This window comes from Mesoplodon bidens (genome assembly GCF_964165515.1).
Source record: "Mesoplodon bidens genome assembly, chromosome: 19".
In the NCBI taxonomy this organism is placed as follows: domain Eukaryota; kingdom Metazoa; phylum Chordata; class Mammalia; order Artiodactyla; family Ziphiidae; genus Mesoplodon; species Mesoplodon bidens.
Genome location: NC_138179.1, coordinates 9202781 through 9223603, shown reverse-complemented (window position 1 = coordinate 9223603; position 20823 = coordinate 9202781). Strand labels below are relative to the sequence as shown.

General features: G+C 40.3%; 1 protein-coding gene across 18 annotated transcripts in view; it reads left to right on the top strand.

Annotated features, from left to right (window-relative positions):
• SYNRG (synergin gamma) overlaps positions 1 to 20823 on the top strand; it is a 90847-nt gene that overhangs the window by 43667 nt on the left and 26357 nt on the right. For 14 of the 18 annotated variants that reach the window (XR_014014019.1, XM_081219608.1, XM_081219605.1 and 11 more), the window contains 7 exons: positions 2596 to 2714; positions 2850 to 2912; positions 7302 to 8249; positions 16782 to 17375; positions 18723 to 18886; positions 19938 to 19991; positions 20491 to 20587. Coding sequence is in view for 17 of the 18 variants with exons in the window: in XM_081219608.1 (XP_081075734.1) it covers positions 2596 to 2714; positions 2850 to 2912; positions 7302 to 8249; positions 16782 to 17375; positions 18723 to 18886; positions 19938 to 19991; positions 20491 to 20587 (2039 nt within the window). In the remaining variant the exon portion in view is untranslated. Of the gene's footprint in view, positions 1 to 2595; positions 2715 to 2849; positions 2913 to 7301; positions 8250 to 16781; positions 17376 to 18722; positions 18887 to 19937; positions 19992 to 20490; positions 20588 to 20823 lie in introns of those variants that run through there. The other 4 variants (XM_081219603.1, XM_081219602.1, XM_081219616.1 and 1 more) reach the window with 2 other exon arrangements.

Below are 20823 nucleotides of genomic sequence, written 5' to 3'. Positions count from 1 at the left end.
AAAGCACAGTTTTTGCTCTAAAGTTAGTTAGTTTTATCTGGGTATTTATATTACCTAATAAAACTCTCTTAGAATTGCTCCTTCAGTGGTGTGTTTGTGTGTTCATGTATAATGAATTCCCTAGTTTATGATGATCTGTATTCCATATTGTGAGTTATTTTAAAAGGATATTTGTTAAATCATGATATAAATAGGTGAGACCACTTTGAGCAGTATTTTTAAGCAAAAATGGACATTATTTGTTCGAGAAGATGAAAAGGCAAGTAAGGTGTTAAAATAGGCTGGAGCCGAGAGTATTGTTAGTCTGAAAAAATGACACTAGTTAAGGGCAGGCACCAGTTATAGGATGCCTTATGATTTGTGACATAATCTGTAAAGCATTTTAGAAATAAGTGGCATGGTGAAAGTGATTTTTGCTACTAGGTATGGGATAAATGCAGCTTCCATGGTAATCCTGTTGTGAGGTTATGAGAGTTACCCTGGGTTTAGAGTTACAGATACTTAAAAGTATGTATCTGAGAAGTTGGATGGACTCGGTGTTGAACTGGATGTCAAAGTCAGAGGAGGAATAGCACTTGAGCTGGCATGAAAGGGCATCTGGAAGGGAGCAACATCATTCATTTATCCATTCGGAAAATACTTACCGTGTGCCAGCCACTGGGGAGCCTCATATAAGAAACGAAGTGGTCATGGGGCGCTGACGATAGAATAGTTCAAAAAGGATTAAGGCGTAGGAGTTTTGAGTTGGTTTATTTTCTTTGCTTTTTAAATGGGTGTATTTAGCAGGTTGAGCAACTAAGTCAAGTCACCTACCACAGCCATGTGAAGTAACTGTAAAACACAAATGATACACCAGAGAAAAAGCAAAGCCCTCTTTTGTGGCCAAATTCTCTAAAGTCTCATCTTTCAATAGAATGCAGGTTCTTAAATTTTAAAACAGTATGCCTCTCTCACTGAGTACCTTTCGTTAGTATTAAACAGTAGAAATAACCATTTGCATGTTTGGAACAGATAACTACTTTATATAACTGGCATAAACACTTTCATGGTGATTACAGTTTTTTTTAATTTAATAAAAACTTTAAGGAAAGAACTGGAATGAATTCTTCCTTTGTAATATGCATAAAATTACAGTCTGAGCCATAGCGTTTTTTGAATGGAATTTTATTTTGTTGACTTCACTCAGCAGTACTACATTACTCTGAAGATCCTCTGGTTTTTTTTCCAATTCTGAAAATAATTTTTAAATTAATATTCAAATAGATGTCATATTTAGTAGAAGATTTTACCATGGACTTTAAAGGGCCATAGCTAACGTTGGTGATCATGAAAAAACAAATAGATCATTCAACTTTGTGGTTTTTTCCTAAGACATTAATTACCTTTATTCCTATGTAACATTCTGTTCAGTATGTTGTAGTTTAATTACTTATGGAACTTTTAGAAATCCACCTATACTGTATAAACAGTGACCTATTTGTTCAGATCAAATATGTAGCAGCTGTTTGGTATTGGTGTGAAATTATAATATTTGATAGCACTAAGTCCTCCAGGCACTGCAGACGCCCATTAGCATGCATGTGCGAGAGCAGGGTTTTTACCTTGCTTGTAGGCCACTGATAAGAAGATTTAAATGACTGTAGAAAATGTTTGCTCTAGGGCAAAGAACTCAATAGAAATCCATTTATATGACTTGTGTGTATGGTATTGAATGACACAAACTAGTAGTGGAATGTAGTCATTCATATGTAAAGGTGGTTCTTCCAGGGAGCTGCCTGGGTCTGATAAGGGGGAAAAAAAAGGCAGTGCTTTTATAGTCTGTGTTTAAGCCGCCCAAGAATTACCCACACAGATACTACTCATTACACTATTTTTCCATCCAGCAGGGAAATGTGTCCACAGGCAAAAGTATCTTTATCTAATTTTGAAGTGATTGTTGTTTTGCTGCAAAGATAGCTTCTGGAACTGCTGATGTGTTCCTCGTAAAAATGCAAATTGTATTAACTCTACTGCTGCTTATCAGATGTGGGAACTTCTGCCACTAAGCGATGCAGTGTGATCAAAAGAAGGACAATTTACACCTTGGCTTGAACAGTAATTTCATAAATAGATTTTTATCTTAACTATTCCACCTCTGCATTCTGAACCCATTTTAGAGAATAATTTATATTAAGGTTAACATAATTTACTTTAAAATATTGGGTATATGTACTTGGAGCAGTTCACTTTCACAGTTTTATGGACCTAAATTTAAAATTACAGGAAGTCATCATTCTATAATAATCTATTTCTAATGCCATTCCAGTGGTTCTTATGGCTTAAAGATGATTAGATGGTCAGCGTGGATCTGACTCCTCTTCACATAATCAAGAAAATAATTATTGCTTGAGTGTTGTTTCAATATTTTTTTTTCACGGAAAAGGATGTTGTTTTCTGTCATTTGTGGTGTACCTATATAGTTTCTAACTTTTAAAGCAGGGAGCCATGAGTTTTAACTAGGTACCTGTGTGCCATTTTAACTCTGAGTTCTTCCTTGATGACAAGGTAAGGAGACAATGTTCTCGTCATTAAGAAATACTTCTCTTTCCCTTTTAGTGCTCCTTCTTTGTTGATGCCACTTCCTGGAACTAAAGGATCAGCTTCAGTGGATAAATATGCTGTGTTTAAAGGAATTGCAGCTGACAAGCCCTCTGAAAATACTGTTCCATTTGGAGGTAAAAACAGTTCATAAATTCATGAACCTATGAATGTAAATTTTTGTTTTTAGTGGTGACCTTTTATGGTGAATGTCCTTGAGCTGTGATCTTAAGGTTCCTAACCTTAATTGGGCTTCTGTCTTTTCATCATAGAGCCTGGTGATAAATACAGTGCTTTCAGGGAACTTGAACAGACAGCAGAGAGTAAATCTTTAGGTAAGTTTTTGTTTCCTTAAATGGATAAATTATTTCAATTTTTAATAAGAGATTTTTATGGTTCTTTCAGTAGCATCCCAAAAATTCTTTTATTTTACTGCGTGGTTGTTCTTGTTTTGTTTTGTAGCTCTGGAAATTACAAGAAAGAAAAATGTGGTTCAGTTATTAGATAATAAAATAACTGATAATTTAGAAAAATTATTTTCTAAAATTTAGGGCAAACCCCAAATCAATGCAATTTCCTTTGAAAATAGTGCATTCCCTTTCACTGGAAGCCTTCAAGCCCAGTTAGACTCCTGTGACCACTTTCAGTTATTTTAATGCTCAAAACAAGACTTGGGCTGTTGGCAGTGCAGCAATCTGTGGACTGTGCGAAAGGCAGCAACCAGTCTTTTACATCTCAAGATTTTCAAAATTGGCTGTAATTTAATGAGTAGAAGTGAGAGGGCTTTGTGTGCCTGTGTGGTTCCTATCTCTGATAGAAGGGCTTAAATAGAGTAGAAGGGAACGTAGAATGATAATTTGAGAGCCACATATGTAAAGTCCTATTTGTGGCTAAATCCTGATGTGTAGGATTTAGATAATCCATAGGTCAAATGATGTCCTTCAAAGCTTAACCACGCATGCTGTGAAATTTGTATCCTCTACTGAGGAGTTCTTCCTGGGAACAGTACCACATTCTAGCTCTTTGTATTGGACAATCAAATTTGGAACCTCCTTCCACAATCATTTGTTCTATCCCTTTTCTCCGATTAATGGGGAGGGCGTGGGGAGGTTGGGGGGAAATTACAGGAAAGGTAAGGTGTATGTGTGAAAGTTAAAATAGAAAGTGTACTGCTTAAATATCTCTAGAAATATTCAATCTTTTACAGCTCTTAGGTTCTAGAAATGTTTCCTTGTGTTTCATTCAAGCCTTTAGGATGTAATATCTTTCTTCCTCAGTGCCTGTATTAGGTACTAGGAGTACAAAAATAAACCCCAGAGGAACTTCTGGTTTGTTAATTTGGCATTTACTCCTAGCAGTGCTTTTATCAACTCTTGGGCCAAGGCAAGTTTGGAGTAAAGAGCATGGTTTAATATCAGGGTTCTTTATATACTCTGGTATTAGTGATCGTATGATGTGTATGTTATTCCTGGGAAACACCATGGTGCCACCAAAATGTAAGCAGCACATCTTAGCCCTGCTTTTGCGGTACTTCACGAACAGAATCCCAGATGGTTGTTGCCATTGTTGTGTGCTTGCTTTCATTCCTGTCTTACCTTTAAGGCTTTCCAGGGAGAGATGCCAACTTTGTTCATTTTAGGAGAATATATTTTTTTCTACTCTCATTAAAAATACAGGGCTTCCCTGGTGGCACAGTGGTTAAGAATCCGCCTGCCAATGCAGGGGACACGGGTTCGAGCCCTGGTCCAGGAAGATCCCACATGCCACAGAGCAACTAAGCCCATGCACCACAACTACTGAGCCAGTGAGCCACAACTACTGAGCCCGCATGCCTAGAGCCCGTGCTCCACAACAAGAGAAGCCACCGCAGTGAGAAGCCCGCACACCGCTTCAAAGAGTAGCCCCCACTCGCCGCAACTAGAGAAAGCCCGCGCAACAACAAAGATCCAACGCAGCCAAAAATAAATAAATAAATAAATAAATTTAAAACTTAAAAAAAAAAAAAAAGTGGACTGAAAAGCTACCCATGAAGTCATATGCTTAATGTACCTCTTGATAAGCAATCTTCCAGTGTCTGCAACTAATTTATTTGCCCTAAAAGCCCCTGTGTTTTTGAACATGTAAACCCACCCATTTTTATTTCTTTTTAACCCTTTCACCCAGCTTACATTTCTAATGGAAACGTTTACAATTCATCAGTAAGTTTAGTTTGCTGTGGTGATTTCCTTTACAAAATAACCAAGCAAAACTTGTCAGTTTCACAGATATTTTAAAGCAGCACATCAAAAATTTAGGCCGTGACAAAATTGTCTGCTTATTACCTTTTTATTTATACAAATAATACAGATATCATCAGTGATGTACTTGCCTAAAATTCTAGGGTGATTTTTAAAGTTTTACATCTGCTTCTCCTGTCAATTTGTGAAACTGACTTTAGTTATATTAGTGGTATGTATAAAAACATGAAATACAGAAATTCTGAATGCTGTTCTTCTCTTTCTAAAATTTCCCTAATATTAAATAGATTTCTCTGTGTTGATAAATTATGCTGGTGAATTTGTTAAGTAGCTCAAATTAGGGGGAAAATAAGCTTCCATTATTTTCCATGCTTTTTTCTTTTTTTTTTTTTATAAATTGATTTTTAATTTTATTTATTTTTGGCTGTGTTGGGTCTGCATTGCTTCAGGCGGTCTTTCTCTAGTTCCGGGAGCTACTCGTTGTTGCCGTTCACTAACTTCTCATTGTGGTGGCTTCTCTTGTTGCAGAGCATGGGCTCTAGGCACGCAGGCTTCAGTAGTTGTGGCACGCAGGCTCAGTAGTTGTGGTCCACGAGCTCTAGAGTGCAGGCTCAGTAGTTGTGGCACACGGGCCCAGTTGCTCCGCGGCATGTGGGATCTTCCTGGACCAGGGCTTGAACCTGTGTCCCTGATTAGCAGGCTTATTCTTTTTTTTTTTTTTTTTTTTTTTTTTTTTGCTATACGTGGGCCTCTCACTGTTGTGGACTCTCCCGTTGCGGAGGACAGGCTCCAGACGCGCAGGCTCAATGTCCATGGCTCATGGGGCCAGCCGCTCCGCGGCATGTGGGATCCTCCCGGACCGGGGCACGAACCCGTGTCCCCTGCATCGGCAGGCGAACTCTCAACCACTGCGCCACCAGGGAAGCCCCAGCAGGCTTATTCTTAACCACTGCAACACCAGGGAAGTCCCCTCAAAATTTTTAATAATGGAATTGATATTCAAATCCCTTTGAATTGTAATAAAATAAGTGCTGATTGGTACAGTGAAATTGCTGATTTCAAGAAAAGCCCAAGTACTCATGGATTTTTTGGGTAAGATTCAGCTTATTTGTTGGAAAGTGGGCGGGGGGGGGGAACTACTTTATAATGTGCCCTTAGCAAGAATGCTTTGCAAATAAGCAGATGCCTTTTCAGAATTTTTCATCAAATCCCTTCAAATTGATGCCTCAATATACTTGAGCAAAACCACATAGTATCTAACCATAAGCTTAAGTGCCAAGCTGAGCAGAGTCTTGTACATCCTAAATATTAGATGCAGGATTTTTCATAATACTTCATTGGTACCTGTGATATTTTTTTTTGATTGATCACCATGTAACACATTTTATCTTTAAAGGGCTACTGTGTATTTTAATATGCCTCTCTTCAGGAACCTCCAGCGCCTATTTCCTTTTTTTTTTTTTAATTTATTTATTTAATTTATTTATTTTTGGCTGCGTTGGGTCTTCGTTGCTGAGCACAGGCCTTCCGTAGTTGCGGCGAGCGGGGGCTACTCTTCGCCGCGGTGCAAGTGCATCTCATTTGTGGTGGCTTCTTTTTGTTGCAGAGCACAGGCTCTAGGTGCACGGGCTTCAGTAGTTGTGGCGTGCGGGCTCAGCAGTTGTGGCTCACGGGCTTGGAGCGCAGCCTCAGTAGTTGTGGCGAACAGGCTTAGTTGCTCCGCGGCATGTGGGATCTTCCCGGACCAGGGCTCGAACCTGTGTCCCCTGCGTTGGCAGGTGGATTCTTAACCACTGTCCAGCGCCTATTTCTTCTTTTTAAATTTTATTTATTTATTTATTTTTGCTGTGTTGGGTCTTCGTTTCTGTGCGAGGGCTTTCTCTAGTTGTGGCAAGTGGGGGCCACTGTTCACCGCGGTGCGCGGGCCTCTCACTATCGCGGCCTCTCACTATCGCGGCCTCTCTTGTTGCGGAGCACAGGCTCCAGACGCGCAGGCTCAGCAGTTGTGGCTCACGGGCCTAGTTACTCCGCGGCATGTGGGATTTTCCCAGACCAGGGCTCGAACCCGTGTCCCCTGCATTGGCAGGCAGATTCTCAACCACTGCGCCACCAGGGAAGCCCGCAGCGCCTATTTCTTATTCTCCTGTATGCTTGGCTGGCTAGCAATAGTGAGAAAACATCCTTAGAGCAATGCTTTTGGACAGCTGAAGGCTCTGGCACAGACATATCATGTCACATATCATATCACACTGAAATGAGCAAATGAAAATCGTGTGATATGTGTGCTCAGTTTGATTTTTATTTATTTCCCTATCACTGGCCTTCAGTGTGGAAACAGAAGGGATATTTGGTAGGGATATTATTAAACTATGGTTAAATAATGTGAAGCCAGTGAGGGAAAAGTCTGTAATATGCTTGTACTTTAATATGGATCATGGGGTTTTCAGCTCAGCATTCTTTTGTATTTGGTTGTGCTTCTTCTTTCAGGAGAAAACTTTGCAGAATTCAGATCTGCGGGAAATGATGATGGTTTCACCGATTTTAAAACCGCCGATAGTGTCTCACCACTAGAGCCACCAGCAAAAGACAAACCTTTTCCGGCAGCCTTCCCCTCAGGAGCTATCCAACAGAAACCACAAACACAAGTGAAAAATCCTCTGAACTTAGCAGACCTAGATATGTTTTCCTCAGTTACTTGCAGCAGCGAGAAACCATTGTCCTTTTCAGCTGCATTTAGTGCATCAAAATCTGTTTCCTCACGACCCCACCTAGCGGGATCTGCAGCACCCATGACGACATTGGCGTCAACTAAAACTTCTAGTTTGGCTGATGATTTTGGAGAATTCAACCTTTTTGGGGAATATTCTAGTCCAGCATCTGTTGGGGAGCAGGATGACTTTGCAGATTTTATGGCTTTCAGTAATAGTTCTATTTCATCTGAGCAAAAGGCAGATGACAAATACGAGGCCCTTAAAGAGGAAAGTAGTCCTGTTCCTCTAAGCAGCAGCGTGAGCAGCACAGTAAAGGACGGACAGAACTCTGCCGCTGCGTCTACCAAATACGATGTCTTCAGACAGCTCTCTCTGGAAGGACCGGGGCTAGGTGTTGACGAGCTGAAAGATAACCCTCCTTCAGGAAAGAGTGATGATGATTTCGCTGACTTCCACTCCAGTAAATTTTCTTCCGTGAACTCGGACAAATCCCTGGGAGAGAAAGCAGTGGCTTTCAGACACACCAAAGAAGACTCTGCTTCGGTGCAGTCCTTGGATCTCCCTTCCATTGGCGGCAGCAGTGCTGGCAAGGAGGACTCGGAAGACGCACTCTCTGTTCAGTTTGACATGAAACTGGCTGATGTGGGAGGAGATCTTAAGCATGTCATGTCTGATAGCTCTTTGGATTTACCAACAGTTAGTGGCCAGCATCCTCCTGCTGCAGGTGAGGAATTGGTGAGATTGCTCTGGTGATGGTGATATAGAGTTCAAAGATGGTTCTGTGGGTATTGATTTACAGAAGAGGAAGGCTCTGGCTCTTAACCCTTATGAATGTCTAATAATTAACCTCTTCATGGCCAGTCCCGTTAAAGCAGTGTTGAATTGGATTCTATGGATACTTGGATATGTGGATACCATGAATACAATGAAACTTAGATTGGATGGCTAGGATATTTTTGAGTTTGAAATCTAACACCAACTGGGTGTCTGAGGCACATCAAAATCCACTGCTGAATGAGCCACACATTGCCAGAAATTTTATAAAGACTTTTGCCGTGTCAGTAATGTTCCTCCATTTCTGTGAGTGAAGTCAATGTTTCCTTCTCCTTTTTTCTTCTCTTGGGTGTATTTGGCAGCTGCCAATAGAGTATTCTGTTTGGTTTATAGAAACTGACTCTTGTTAGGCCAAGAAAGTAAAAATGTCTAGCCAGTTATACTGCAGTTTTGCCACATCCCTACAAGAGAAGAAGAGGGCAAGAGCTTGTATCTGGATGCCCTGTGTGCCAGGGTCTGGCAAGGAGGAGGGCAGGAGTTGTTAGTGGAATTGAGGTACGGTTTTCAGTGTTAACGCTATTACTGGAAGTAGTAAATTGTAGCACAACTGTAGACGGTAGATAGGGTAACTACTAACTTTCTCGTAAAATGTTTGAAAACATCTTAGAAGAGAGCCCTCTTTAAATTCCATATGGATTTACATGTAGCAGTTGATTCTCTAGTCCAACTTCCTGTCAGAAAAACTAGATTCCCAAGTGTCCTAGTTTTTATTTTGTTTTGTTCTTTGATATGTATATAGAAAGATAAACCTATTTTGTGGCCTTTAATAATGAGAAATATCTCAGCATTACTGTATTATTCCAGAAAATGCATTATGCGTACGAGGGGTTCATTGTCGTTTAACTAGAGAGGGACACATAAGACACTCCCAAGTTTACAGATTCAGGAAGAAATAGTAAAGTATGGCGGCTTTTGCATATATCAGTTTGGTCAGTCAGAAAACAAAATTGCATCCATCCTTTGGCTATTGAGATATTAGAGGTCTTCTTAAACAGGGTGCTGAATTGGGAGCAAGGTATCGGAGGAATGGCGTGTTCCACAGGCTACTTGCCAAGCGCAGTGGGCTGTCTGCAGGGCTCCTTGTGCCCCTGACTGTCTACTTATATTTCTAATGTACCTTCTTCAAATGTTTTCCTTTTTTTTTTTTTTTGCCGCTGTTTGTTTGCTAGAGTGATTTTGTTTCTTTTTTGTATGAGCTGCTTGAGCTACAGCAATTGGTTGCAAAGTGCTCCATTTTCTGAACAATAATATTGGCTTTTTATTTTAAAATCTCATAACATGTATACTAGCCTTTTGGGCTCTGAAATTATTAATTAGAAGCTATTTTTCTGAAAGTGAATCTATATTCTTTCACAGTGCCAAACTAGATTTCTTTGTGAGACAAGTCTAATCTGCGTTTGGGAGGGTGTCTTTTCTTTTTTTTTTTTCCATTTGGGGAGGGGAGATTGGTTTCATGACTGAGCTTGTTCTGATTGACCTGTTAAAATAATCTTCTGTGCTCATGTCCTTTTATGTATGTTTGGAACATTCCCAGCTTGGAACCTGTAACGTTCAAGCCAAGTTTCTTCAGTTTGAGGATATTCTCAAAAGAGGATTGTTCCCTCCTTTTGATCTGTAAACCTCCTGTCCGAAAGGAGCAGTATCCCTTTAGAGTGGTTGTTAAAAGGGGTTGATGTCTGACCAATGAGCGATATCGTTCTTGAGCAAAACTGCTGCGTGAATGTATTGGAGAGGGTAAATGGCAGGGACTTCTCCAGTGCAACTTGGTTTTTCTTTATCCTCATGTTGACGCACAGTATCTCTTGCTCTCTTAGTTTGAGGGTTAAGGGTACTTTTTGTTGGAGAAATAAGTGGGCTGATGAAGAGAGAATAAAACGTAGTAGCTTATCATCTCGGGACCTTAATCCTGTGTAGAAACCCTAACTCGACTCTGAAGGGGATACTGACTCTTTTAACTCTTGCTATAATTCTTTGTATGGAAGGTAGATAACGCTAATAACATTGCCTGATTTCTCTGCGTATTATTACATTTAACCCTTTGAGCCCTTGCTGCATATAATTTCAACTAGGCTGCTTTTGTCCCCCCTCTAAATTGAATCTCTCAGCACTAAGGCATCCTGATGCGCAGTCGTTAAGATCATCTGGTTTCGTTGGCAGCAAGAGCTGCACCTCATTTGTGACACTCTCAAAGGGTTAGCAAGGCTTCTGTAGCTACCTGCCTACCCACCTACCTGTAAAGTAGCTCTTCTTGGACATTGAAAATCTTTGTATTTTAATCGGCGCTTTATTATTATTTTTTTGGCTGCTTTTCTGATGTCTTTTTTTCAATTTCGACATTTTCTGTGTGAATGTGCCTTTTCAAACTTGCTTTGGTATATTCCTCTGCAAATACCAATCTGCATGCTTATTCTGATGACTTTTTTCCCAGCTCTTCTGTACCACTCTCTTTTGTGATCTGTAAGTCTTAACGTTAATAAATAATTCTTTCACACATGTTGAAAGTGTGGGGATGTGTGTAATTTGTACTTTTCCAGGGTTAGACCAAAGAAATACCTGGTCAGTATCAAGTTTAAACCCTCCTGTAGTTAGAGGGCTTTTTCCCTTTTGTTTATTTTGTTTCTTCAGACACCTTTCTCCTAAGAAAGTATTGGTACATTTTAGCCTTTTCCCCTTATAATTCCACTCATATAAATTTTTAACATGGCACTGGATTAAAATATAAGTTAAAACATTTTAAAAGATACGTGTAAACCTTACTTTACGTAATAGAGAGAAATTTTATTCCTTCTAGTGAAGATTTTATTGCTTAGTAAACATCACAGAGCATGTCTCCACTAGGAATTATACTGTGAAGAGAAGGGGAAGACCTGAGAGCTTAGTGTTGGGGAAAGGGCCGTATCTATTAATAACTCGGTATATATACATTTAATTTAAAATAAATTATTGAATGGTATTGAGATGAACTTCTGAGCAGAGTAAATGTAAACTGAATTTAGATTGATAATCTCTGTCATGAAAAGTGTTTATTGTTAATACCAGGGAGTCTCCAGGAGTGAATTTGATTTGAGTTTGAAGTTGGGCACTCCGTCCACTAATTGTAGAGCATGTTATCTTTCCAACTTCAGAATGTAGTATGAAGCCACCCTTCGTCTTTTTTAACTTAGTCCGTAAAGCAAGGTCTTAACTCTTTTCATTTTTAAGAAAACAATCTTAGAAACACCCACAAAAGTTAGCTGCAAGAGTAGGCCAAATTTGGAAAATTTTTTTCCATTTCGGAGTATAGTAATAGTGAAAAACCTTGGGAAAAGGGAGTTGTTTCCATGGTTTAAATTTTTTTCTTATATTTTGATGCTTTGGTTCTTTGTTCTTTTTTAAAGTTTGAGTCAGAAAGGAAATTAAACCATTGAAGGTGAGGATTTTGAATAGGATTCCTGAGAGATTACTTACAGTATCTGAACTATGCCATTTGAGAAAAAAGAAAAGTTGCATATTGGGATTTAGATTAACACTAAGAAAAGCTGGGTCTGCCATTCAAAATATCGTGTTTTCCAGAGCATAATTCTTTAGAAAGTGAATATAGTACTTGGTTTGCGAAACCTTGTATAATCATACTATGTTTTAATTATGATGTGTGTTAACTAATTTGGAAGAAAGAGATTTCGGTGTAGCCTCCATCTAGTGATAATTTCAGTTGCCCTTCTTTTAGAATGTTCTGGTGCCAGTCTCATGATGGCTTTGGCTAAGGAATTCCTCTGTCAGTGGAATTATTTAGTGCTATATTGGTCCATCTGGGACTGCTTTATTTTAACTCATTTCTGCATTTAAGCAGGCTCCAGAAGATGAATATACCTGTGCATAAAACATAATCACATTCACAAATTGAGCAATTAATGTTCCCAGAGTAGTAATACTTTTTAGAGAGGAAGTTTTGATAATACGTATAACAATATAAACTTTCAGTAAAGACTTGAAGGCTGTATTCTGTAAGTTCCAACAAATCAAAAAACACCATTTTGTTTACCCCAGTGCCAAGTAAGGCAAGATGTGGTTAGTGCCTGACTTCACACATCAGTGCCTGAGAAATTATACAAATGTATTTATATTTTACAATCACTCTATTTTTCACATTAAAATCCCTGCTGATTTTTAAAAGTAGCTAATGAACATGAGGGGATTCTGGCAATATCAAAGAAGCTGGGCTAAATCCTAAAATAACTCAAACAATAAACCAATTTCATATTTAAAGAGCTGTTTCCAGCTTTGTTTTTCCATCAGTTGAATGCTTTTCATAGGTTGTTTTGGAAAATGTTGGCCCATTAGCTGTATAAGGTCATATGCATAGTATGGTCTTCTGGGTGCTCCCCTCTGCCTTGCATGGTCACAAGGCCCTAGTTGTAATTGCCATCTTCTGTGCTCACTTGATTTTTTTCTGTGGGATTTTTAATGATGACCATGTCCCACTGTATGTCTTGACACCATTCTGTGGCCTTCCAGCCTCCTCTGGACTGAACATGTCCACAGGATTGCCACTTTTCTTTATTGGACTGAAAGCACTGACCCAGAAACCTGCAGGTGCTTACCGATAGCCTGACAACATTTAAACGATAGATGTATATGAGTAAGTACACATGAAGAATGGGAGGTTTCTATGCAGATGAGGAAACACTGGAAGGCGATTATACAGCAACATTTTGTGGCCTGTCATTCTTACACTATGATCACTTTCATTCCTGTTTTCTTCAACAACACCTGTCAGGGTGTTTGATACTTAGAGGACACAGTCAGGCCAGGTTCTGTAGTTAATAGAGAATGTAACTATGATTGACTTCAGAAGGTAGAATAAGGCCAGGGATGGGAAGAAGTTTTAAGTGTATAAATATTTCATGATTTGCTTTGGTAAAATGGAGTTTGGATTAAATCAGTATTGGAAATTAAAAGCTGTTTATTCCTTAGGCCAGTGAACAATGTAATTGCTATATGAAACACTAGGGAACAGTGGAATTTGCACATGTATCTCTTTTCTTTTTCTAAACCCCTCTCTCAAAAGCCAGTAACTCTTCATCACCTGGGCACTTATGCTTACAGCTTTAGAAGAGATCCATGGGAATTGGTACGGCCTTCTGTGTCCTGTAGCAGCAGCTCACACTCTTTGTTCCAAGAAATGCCTTGTTTTCATGTACAACATCCGTGCAGAAGGGACGTGAATAGAGGTTATGGAAGAGACTGATAGGGTTACCTGCCAGTGTAAGCAAGAAATCCATGTCTTAATTTGAGACCCATGATGGAAAGCAGATTGTGTAGTTTGTTCCTTTGGCCTTAGGAACAGGACATTCCTGATTGCAAGCAAATACATATATTAAAGCACACAGTTTGGTGCATTATCTGTGTGCAATTGCAGTTCAACCTAGCACAGCCTAAGAGTTTTCCAGTAGAATCAGAAATACAGCAGTGATTCTCTCTTCCTTTTATTGCATTCATTATTTTCTTTTCCTTTTTCTCTTGCAATTTTCAGAATTCAGCTATCAAATTGAAAACCCACCTACAGTAATTTCAGTGATTGCAAAATAAAATGTGGGTTATTCTGTATTATTTTTTCCATCACTCATGTTGTGGCTCTTATAGAATATTTACTATTTTTAAGACCATTGTACAATAATACATTATCGTTTGCTTAGAAAACCTAGAACTGTTAACATGGGAAATAAGGAATTTTCTTGGTTTAACCTATCCTCAGTAAGCTGATTCACCACGTTTTTCTAAAACAAAGGTTTACTTAAAAAAAAAAAAAGTTAACTGATATTCACCATGCTAGGAAATACAACTGTATTTTTATATTGCTTATAAATGCTAAGGTTTAGGAATACAGTGTTCTCATGTTCCTTATGTAGTAGCAGTACTTCCTTATGTGTTCAAATGAATTGCACTTTAGTAAATTGTTTTTTTACACTATATAGCTAGTAAATAAGCAAAAGTAAAATTTAAAAAATCAGCCTTGAGGCTTGACTTTCATATATCCAGTATCATTACTCTTCATTATCTTTTAAAATATAAAATATTTCTTTTTTAGTCTTTCATTTGGTCATTTCTGTGAGTTGTTCCAAAAGGCAAAATGTTATGTTTATCATTCTTAATAAAAGAAACATTTCTTGAAGACCTATAGTGTTATAAAAAATACTTAAAAGGTCTTCAACTAAGGCATTCCCTTATTGCTTATAATGCCTTTTGCCTGATTATATTACAATCATTTCTGGTTTAAAAAAAAAAGAAAACTTGTTTTTTCTTGATGCATAATTGTACAAAAGGGTCTTTTTTTATTACCATAGCAATTTAGTTGTAATGTTTGAACAAGAGCTTGACTTTTTATTAAATTTATCTTTGGTCTTTAGGAAAATTGCTACCCTTTTTAGTAGATGAGATTCCAGGAGTAGTTCACAATACAGCTTCTTCAAAGAGCTTTCTGGTAGGATGTAATAATAAAAAATTCATGTTCTGACACATTCTTCTGAATGTACCCCTTGAAGACTCACTCATCTTGTGTTTAACTGCATCTGCCTCCTGATTGAATTTCACTTCATTTGAGTCAGGGCACCTTCTGATCCCTTTAAATAGTGGGGAAAATAAACACTACAGCCAGAGACTAAGAGGGTGTTCTGCCTAAAGTCTTGTTTCATTCATTCTAAACTGTACATTTTTCACCTGAATCTTTTTTTCCCTCCTGTTTAATAAGCTAAAATTGAAGGGTACCATTTGCACTACAGAATTTTAAAATATACTGCTGTTCTGTGGCAGTTATCTGCTTTTCACTGGTTGGCCTTTCTGTAAATCTCACATTTTCCATTTTTATTATTAAGTTAGTGCCCTTTTCCTAATAGGGTTGAGAGAGAGAGAGCTATTTGGGGTGCACTGTTAGAGGAGCAGTGTCAGGAATCCCTTCCTTCTCATAAACTATGCAACATTGCTGTATAAGAGACATGAAGAAGCCCAGTGTTGTTTTACCTGTTGACTGAGTTATGAAAATCTGGGTCACAGAACTTTTGAGCATTTTCCTTTAATCCACGTTTGTGGTTGTCAGAGAGGGGGTCTTGCACTTGGCCTTCTTACCTGGTGTACAGTGACCAAAATGAGACCAAACACCTCTCAGCCAGACTGAACAGGGCAGCACTGCTGGAAAGTTGCTTCTCCACACACCAGTGTTACTCAGCCTCAGCTGGGTTTGTTTTATGAAAATGAGCAAGAAATCTTCCCTACGAAGACCACTAAAGTGATGGGTTGACTTTTCATTTTTTCTTTGAAACAATTCTATTTTAGGCCCTAAGGCAGGCAACTAAATATCACATTGAGGCTGGTGGCAACTATGCTGTATAGTAATTGCTGTGTTGCTCACCAGGCCCTGGGCTGGGCCCTTGACACATGTTATCGTTAATGTCATAACACAGCCCTTCCAAGTGCGTGGTCTTCTCTTTTTACAGATACGCAAACCAAGGTTAAGAGGTGTTAAATAGCTTGCCTAGTGTCACACAAGTGGTAGGTGGCAAGAGCTGGGAGTTGAACCCAGGTCTGTCTGAATCGAAAACCTACATTCTTTCTGCTGTTTGTGCCGCCTCTTAAATTATTTAAAGATACATTAAGCATGTAAAATGAGTCTTCTGCCCAGCATTTCTTTTCTTTTCCTTTTTTTTTTTTTTTTAAATGAGGGGGTTACACATAGTTGAAGGAGAAACAGGAGCCCACGAGGACCCAGACCCTTGATTCTATTTTTTTAGGGATGAAAGTAGTTTAGACTGATTTTTCTTTCCTCATACTCCATCACAGCAATAGGACGTCCATATTGACCAAAATAACAACTAGGTAAGTAACTGCTCAATTAAAATCTCATATTTGGCCTTGCCTAGACAGAAACTCCTAATAACTGATTAAAAGTTAAATAACATTATTTTTACTTTAGTTTCAGGATATTGTCAACTTTTAATTAGTTTGTCATGTACATTTCATATGGCCATGTTATAAAGGAACATTTTCCAGCAAAGTCAAAACGAGAGAGACTTGTTTTAGGCAGGGAATATTGTAAATACATTTTAAAGTTCATAAGTGAATGGACATTTTATTAAATGACCCTATTCTTATATCAAACTGTATATACATTGGTGGATGAACCTCCTATCTTTTCTTAGGAATTGTACTATCCAAAGAAGATGGCTCTTTGTTACTAAATATAAATGCCAACTCAAGGCTAATGTGGGTTTTTCAAGATCAGATTTTACAGCCCAGCTTCTTTAACTTTAGTACAAGCTCTAAATTTAGTTAACTCCAACATCACATAAAATGAATCAAAAGTGCTAGACATTTTGCTTCTGCAGAGCTTAGGGCATTTTGCCTAAATGGTGAGCTTGCCTCTAATTGTGGGGTCTTATTTCCCTTTCAGATATAGAGGACTTAAAATGTGCTGCTTTTGGAACCTACAGTAGCAATTTTGCAGTGAGCACACTTACGAGCTATGACTGGTCAGACAGGGATGATGCCTCTCAGGGCAGAAAACTCTCTCCATTTGTCCTCTCAGCAGGAAGCAGGGCCTCCTCGGCTGCCTCGGCTCTTCAAAAGAAAGAGACTTCATTTGGCAGTACCGAAAACCTCACCATGACATCTCTCTCCAAAGTCACAACCTTCACAAGCGAGGATGCTCTTCCAGAGACGACCTTTCCGGCTTTCGCCAATTTTAAAGACGTGATCCCACAGGCCAGCGAGCAAAAGGAATATAAAAGCGGGGACTACAGGGATTTCACCAGACAGGACCTGCCTGCGGCTGAACGGAGCCAGGAGGCCACGTGCCCAAGCCCAGCCTCCAGCAGCGCTTCTCACGACACCCCCAAAGAATGTGCGGATGACTTCGGAGAGTTTCAAAGTGAAAAGCCCAAAATCAGCAAATTTGACTTTTTAGTGGCCAATTCACAAGGCAAAATGAAATCCAGTGAAGAAATGATCAAAAGTGAGCTGGCAACCTTTGACCTTTCCGTTCAAGGTGAGTGGCTTCCAACATAGATTTTACGTCTTAGTTTCTTCCACTGCAGTGTTAGATGTTCTTTCTTAGAATAAGAAGTTGGTCCCTGGGATAGCAGGAAATAGATTTTCCAGTGTTTAAAATCAGGGTCTATGACAGATAGCTATAAAAGAAGGTTTCCCTGAGACTGAACTGAAATTAAACCAGTATCCCTCAGGTAACTGCTTTTGGGGCTAAAAATAAGCATAGCACCCAGTCTGTTGTTCATTTGCTTGTTTGGGGTAGAGGTGTGCCGTGTTAAAAGACAGAGAAATGGTTTGATCCCCTCGTGGGCAGGTTAGTTCTGCTCTTGTTCGCTGGCTATGGACTATATCGTTTCATCCAGAGGCTTCAACGTGGTAGCTGTGGATCTGGATCCAGCCTGCAGACCTGTTCTGATTGACCCACATGGAAGGTTTTCTAATATGTGAAGCAATTGCAGATACATAGAAATCATGACACTTCACAACCTGGATTTCTAGCTTTTATTTCTTCTTTTTTTTTGTAAGGTTATTTTTTTTAATTAATTTATTTATTTTTGGCTGCGCTGGGTCTTCATTGTGGCTCTCAAGTTGCCGTGCGCAGGCCCTAGAGTGCGCGGGCTTAGTTGCGGCATGTAGGGTCTTAGTTCCCTGACCAGGGATCGAACCCGAGCCCCCTGCATTGGGAGCGTGGAGTCTTAAGCACTAGACCACCAGGGAAGTCCCTGTAGCTTTTCTTGAAAAGTTGTAGTATCTGGCAGTACTAGGCCTACATTCCCACCTCTTGACAGTCAGCTGGAGCTGAGTAGCAACATCCCCCTCTGACAGCTGAGGTGTGCTCCCCCCAGTGTCGCAGTCCCCACCACTTCCATCTCCAGCTGACCTTCAGTCATTTACTTTGCTTGCCTGTCCTCTGAAGGCATTTAAGTTTGCTCCTTTTGCTTTAATCGCATCCTGACAGAAGGGCTCGTTGATTTCCATTAGATTGGGAGAGATGGAGGAAGTCGGTACAGATCCCTAACTGATGACTGGAGAAGCAACACACCTCTTATGCACTGGTACTTAGAAGGACCCTTTAGCCCTCCAGACTCCAGTGATTCCTCACTTAGAATTATGGAAGAATTATGATAGATCGGAGAAGCGTAATGGAGAAAATTAAAGGCAAGGAACTCAAGCAAGAGAGAACAGATGAAAGCGTTCGACATGTAGCTTGCCAGACAGGCTGAATGAGGGGTGTGAACGCCTCCTGACGCAAACATCTAAGAAAAGGGGGTCGTGTTAGCAAGGAAGAGCCTCTGCTTGGACTAAGCTGAGTAATCAGAACCTTTGTGCCGTCCACTTCCCCCAGGATCGCACAAGAGGAGTCTGAGCCTTGGTGATAAAGAAATAAGCCGTTCTTCTCCTTCTCCGGCCCTGGAGCAGCCTTTCAGAGACCGCTCCAACACACTGAGCGAGAGGCCCGCCCTGCCCGTCATCCGCGACAAGTACAAAGACCTGACAGGAGAGGTGGAGGTGAGCGGGCTCCTCGTCCGCAGGGGGCTGAGCCCCTGAGGGCCCTGAGAAAAAGCACTTGCAGCTTTCACGTGGGGAGCCAGGGGCAGAACGTCACAAAGCACCGGACGTAAAATACGTAATTACAGTGAGAGACGTAAAATACGTAATTACAGTGAGAGAATGGTGACGTTAGCCCCAGAGGAAAGTACCTCCCAGACGTGGCATCACTGAAAGTAGTCAGTGACCCTAAAACTGGAATTATTCCTGGGACCTCACAGGCAGGCAGGTGTTTCACGGAGTTCTTTTTGAGCACGTAGACTTGATCATCTTAGTGAATGGTGAAGCGTCAAGATAGAGGAGAAAGGGCAGATGTCCTGGGTCCTCTGACTGCTCCTGTTCACAGCACCTCAGTCCCGTGCTGCCTTCCTCCTCCGGCCAACACTGTTAGCGCTCCTCCTCCCCTCCCTGGCACACACGTGCACACGCATACCCAGGAAGCCATGGAGCCAGAAGCCGTGGTTTGATATTGGCCCTTGTACTAGACACCTACATGGTGAGTGCCTTTAAAGAAGCTTCCGCTGTTAGTGGAACAAATGAGGCAACATTTACAAAGGGAATCAACGAAGAAACATTTCCCTCAGATTTACAAGTCGTGTGCTTGGAAGTTACATTTATCAGGAATTAAAAATTGTCACTAGGGCCTCCCTGGTGGCGCAGTGGTTGGGAGTCCGCCTGCCGATGCAGGGGATGCGGGTTCGTGCCCCGGTCCGGGAGGATCCCGTGTGCCGCGGAGCGGCTGGGCCCGTGAGCCGTGGCCGCTGGGCCTGCGCGTCCGGGGCCTGTGCTCCGCGAGGGGAGGGGCCGCAGCGGTGAGAGGCCCGCGTACCAAAAAAAAAAAAAAAAAAAAAAAAAAAAAAAAATTGTCACTAGTGGGTTCAAAAGGTAAGTTGCGCTTGGACTAGAGTGATTTTCATAGACAGGAAAGTCTTCAGTACTCTGAATAGACAGAAGTAACAAATAGGATTCCAGCCTTGCTGGTTTGACCCAGTTCTTTTTATAAAATTCACAGGAGAATGAGAGATATGCCTATGAATGGCAGCGGTGCCTAGGGAGTGCCCTAGAGGTGAGTCTGTCACTTTCGTGATGTTCACACGTACGGAAATGCCCCTGGTGTACATATCTTGCCTTCTGGGTTCATTTGGATAGACTCGCAGAGCTCTGCGTCGATGGCCTTGCGCAAAGAGAAGCTGTGTGGAAAGTCACACATCTTAAGCGAGGCTTCTTTCCCATCTATGATAGTAGACACAGCTCACTTAACTACCGTGCCCTCTTCTGTCACTGTGTTTAAGACATAACAAAATGATATCATTATCTCCGCCCAAGTTAAAATAATATTTAAGGTAAAGAACCTCTATTTTTCCTCTTTCAAAGAAAATGAAGGATTGGTTCTTCAGTGTCAAAATTAAATTCTCAGATTTGTTTCAGCACAGCCCTCTATATACATCAATCAGTCGTGTGTTTCCACACCTCCTGGCTTTCTGTTGGGTTTTCTACTGATAGTAAATTGATTTGTAATGACTTTTCCTGATTACGTAAGGAGATGTGATTTCATTTCTTTGTAGGTCATTAAGAAGGCCAACGATACCTTAAATGGAATCAGTAGTAGTTCTGTGTGCACAGAAGTCATTCAGTCAGCTCAAGGCATGGAATACTTATTAGGTATGTGCTTTTATATTTTACTTATCCAAAATCATGACACTTTGCCGTCTTTTCAGCTGTCCCTCTGTTACGTAGCTTAATCTAGATCTCTCAAGCCACATCTGACTTCACTAAGTAGCATCTGCATTTGCAGAGAAGACACTTAAGTCCCAGACAGGAACAACTCTTTGACTTCGGGTCTCTTTGGCCAGGTTTCCCAGTCCTTGTTATACACAGTGTAAAATTACTGGTTTATC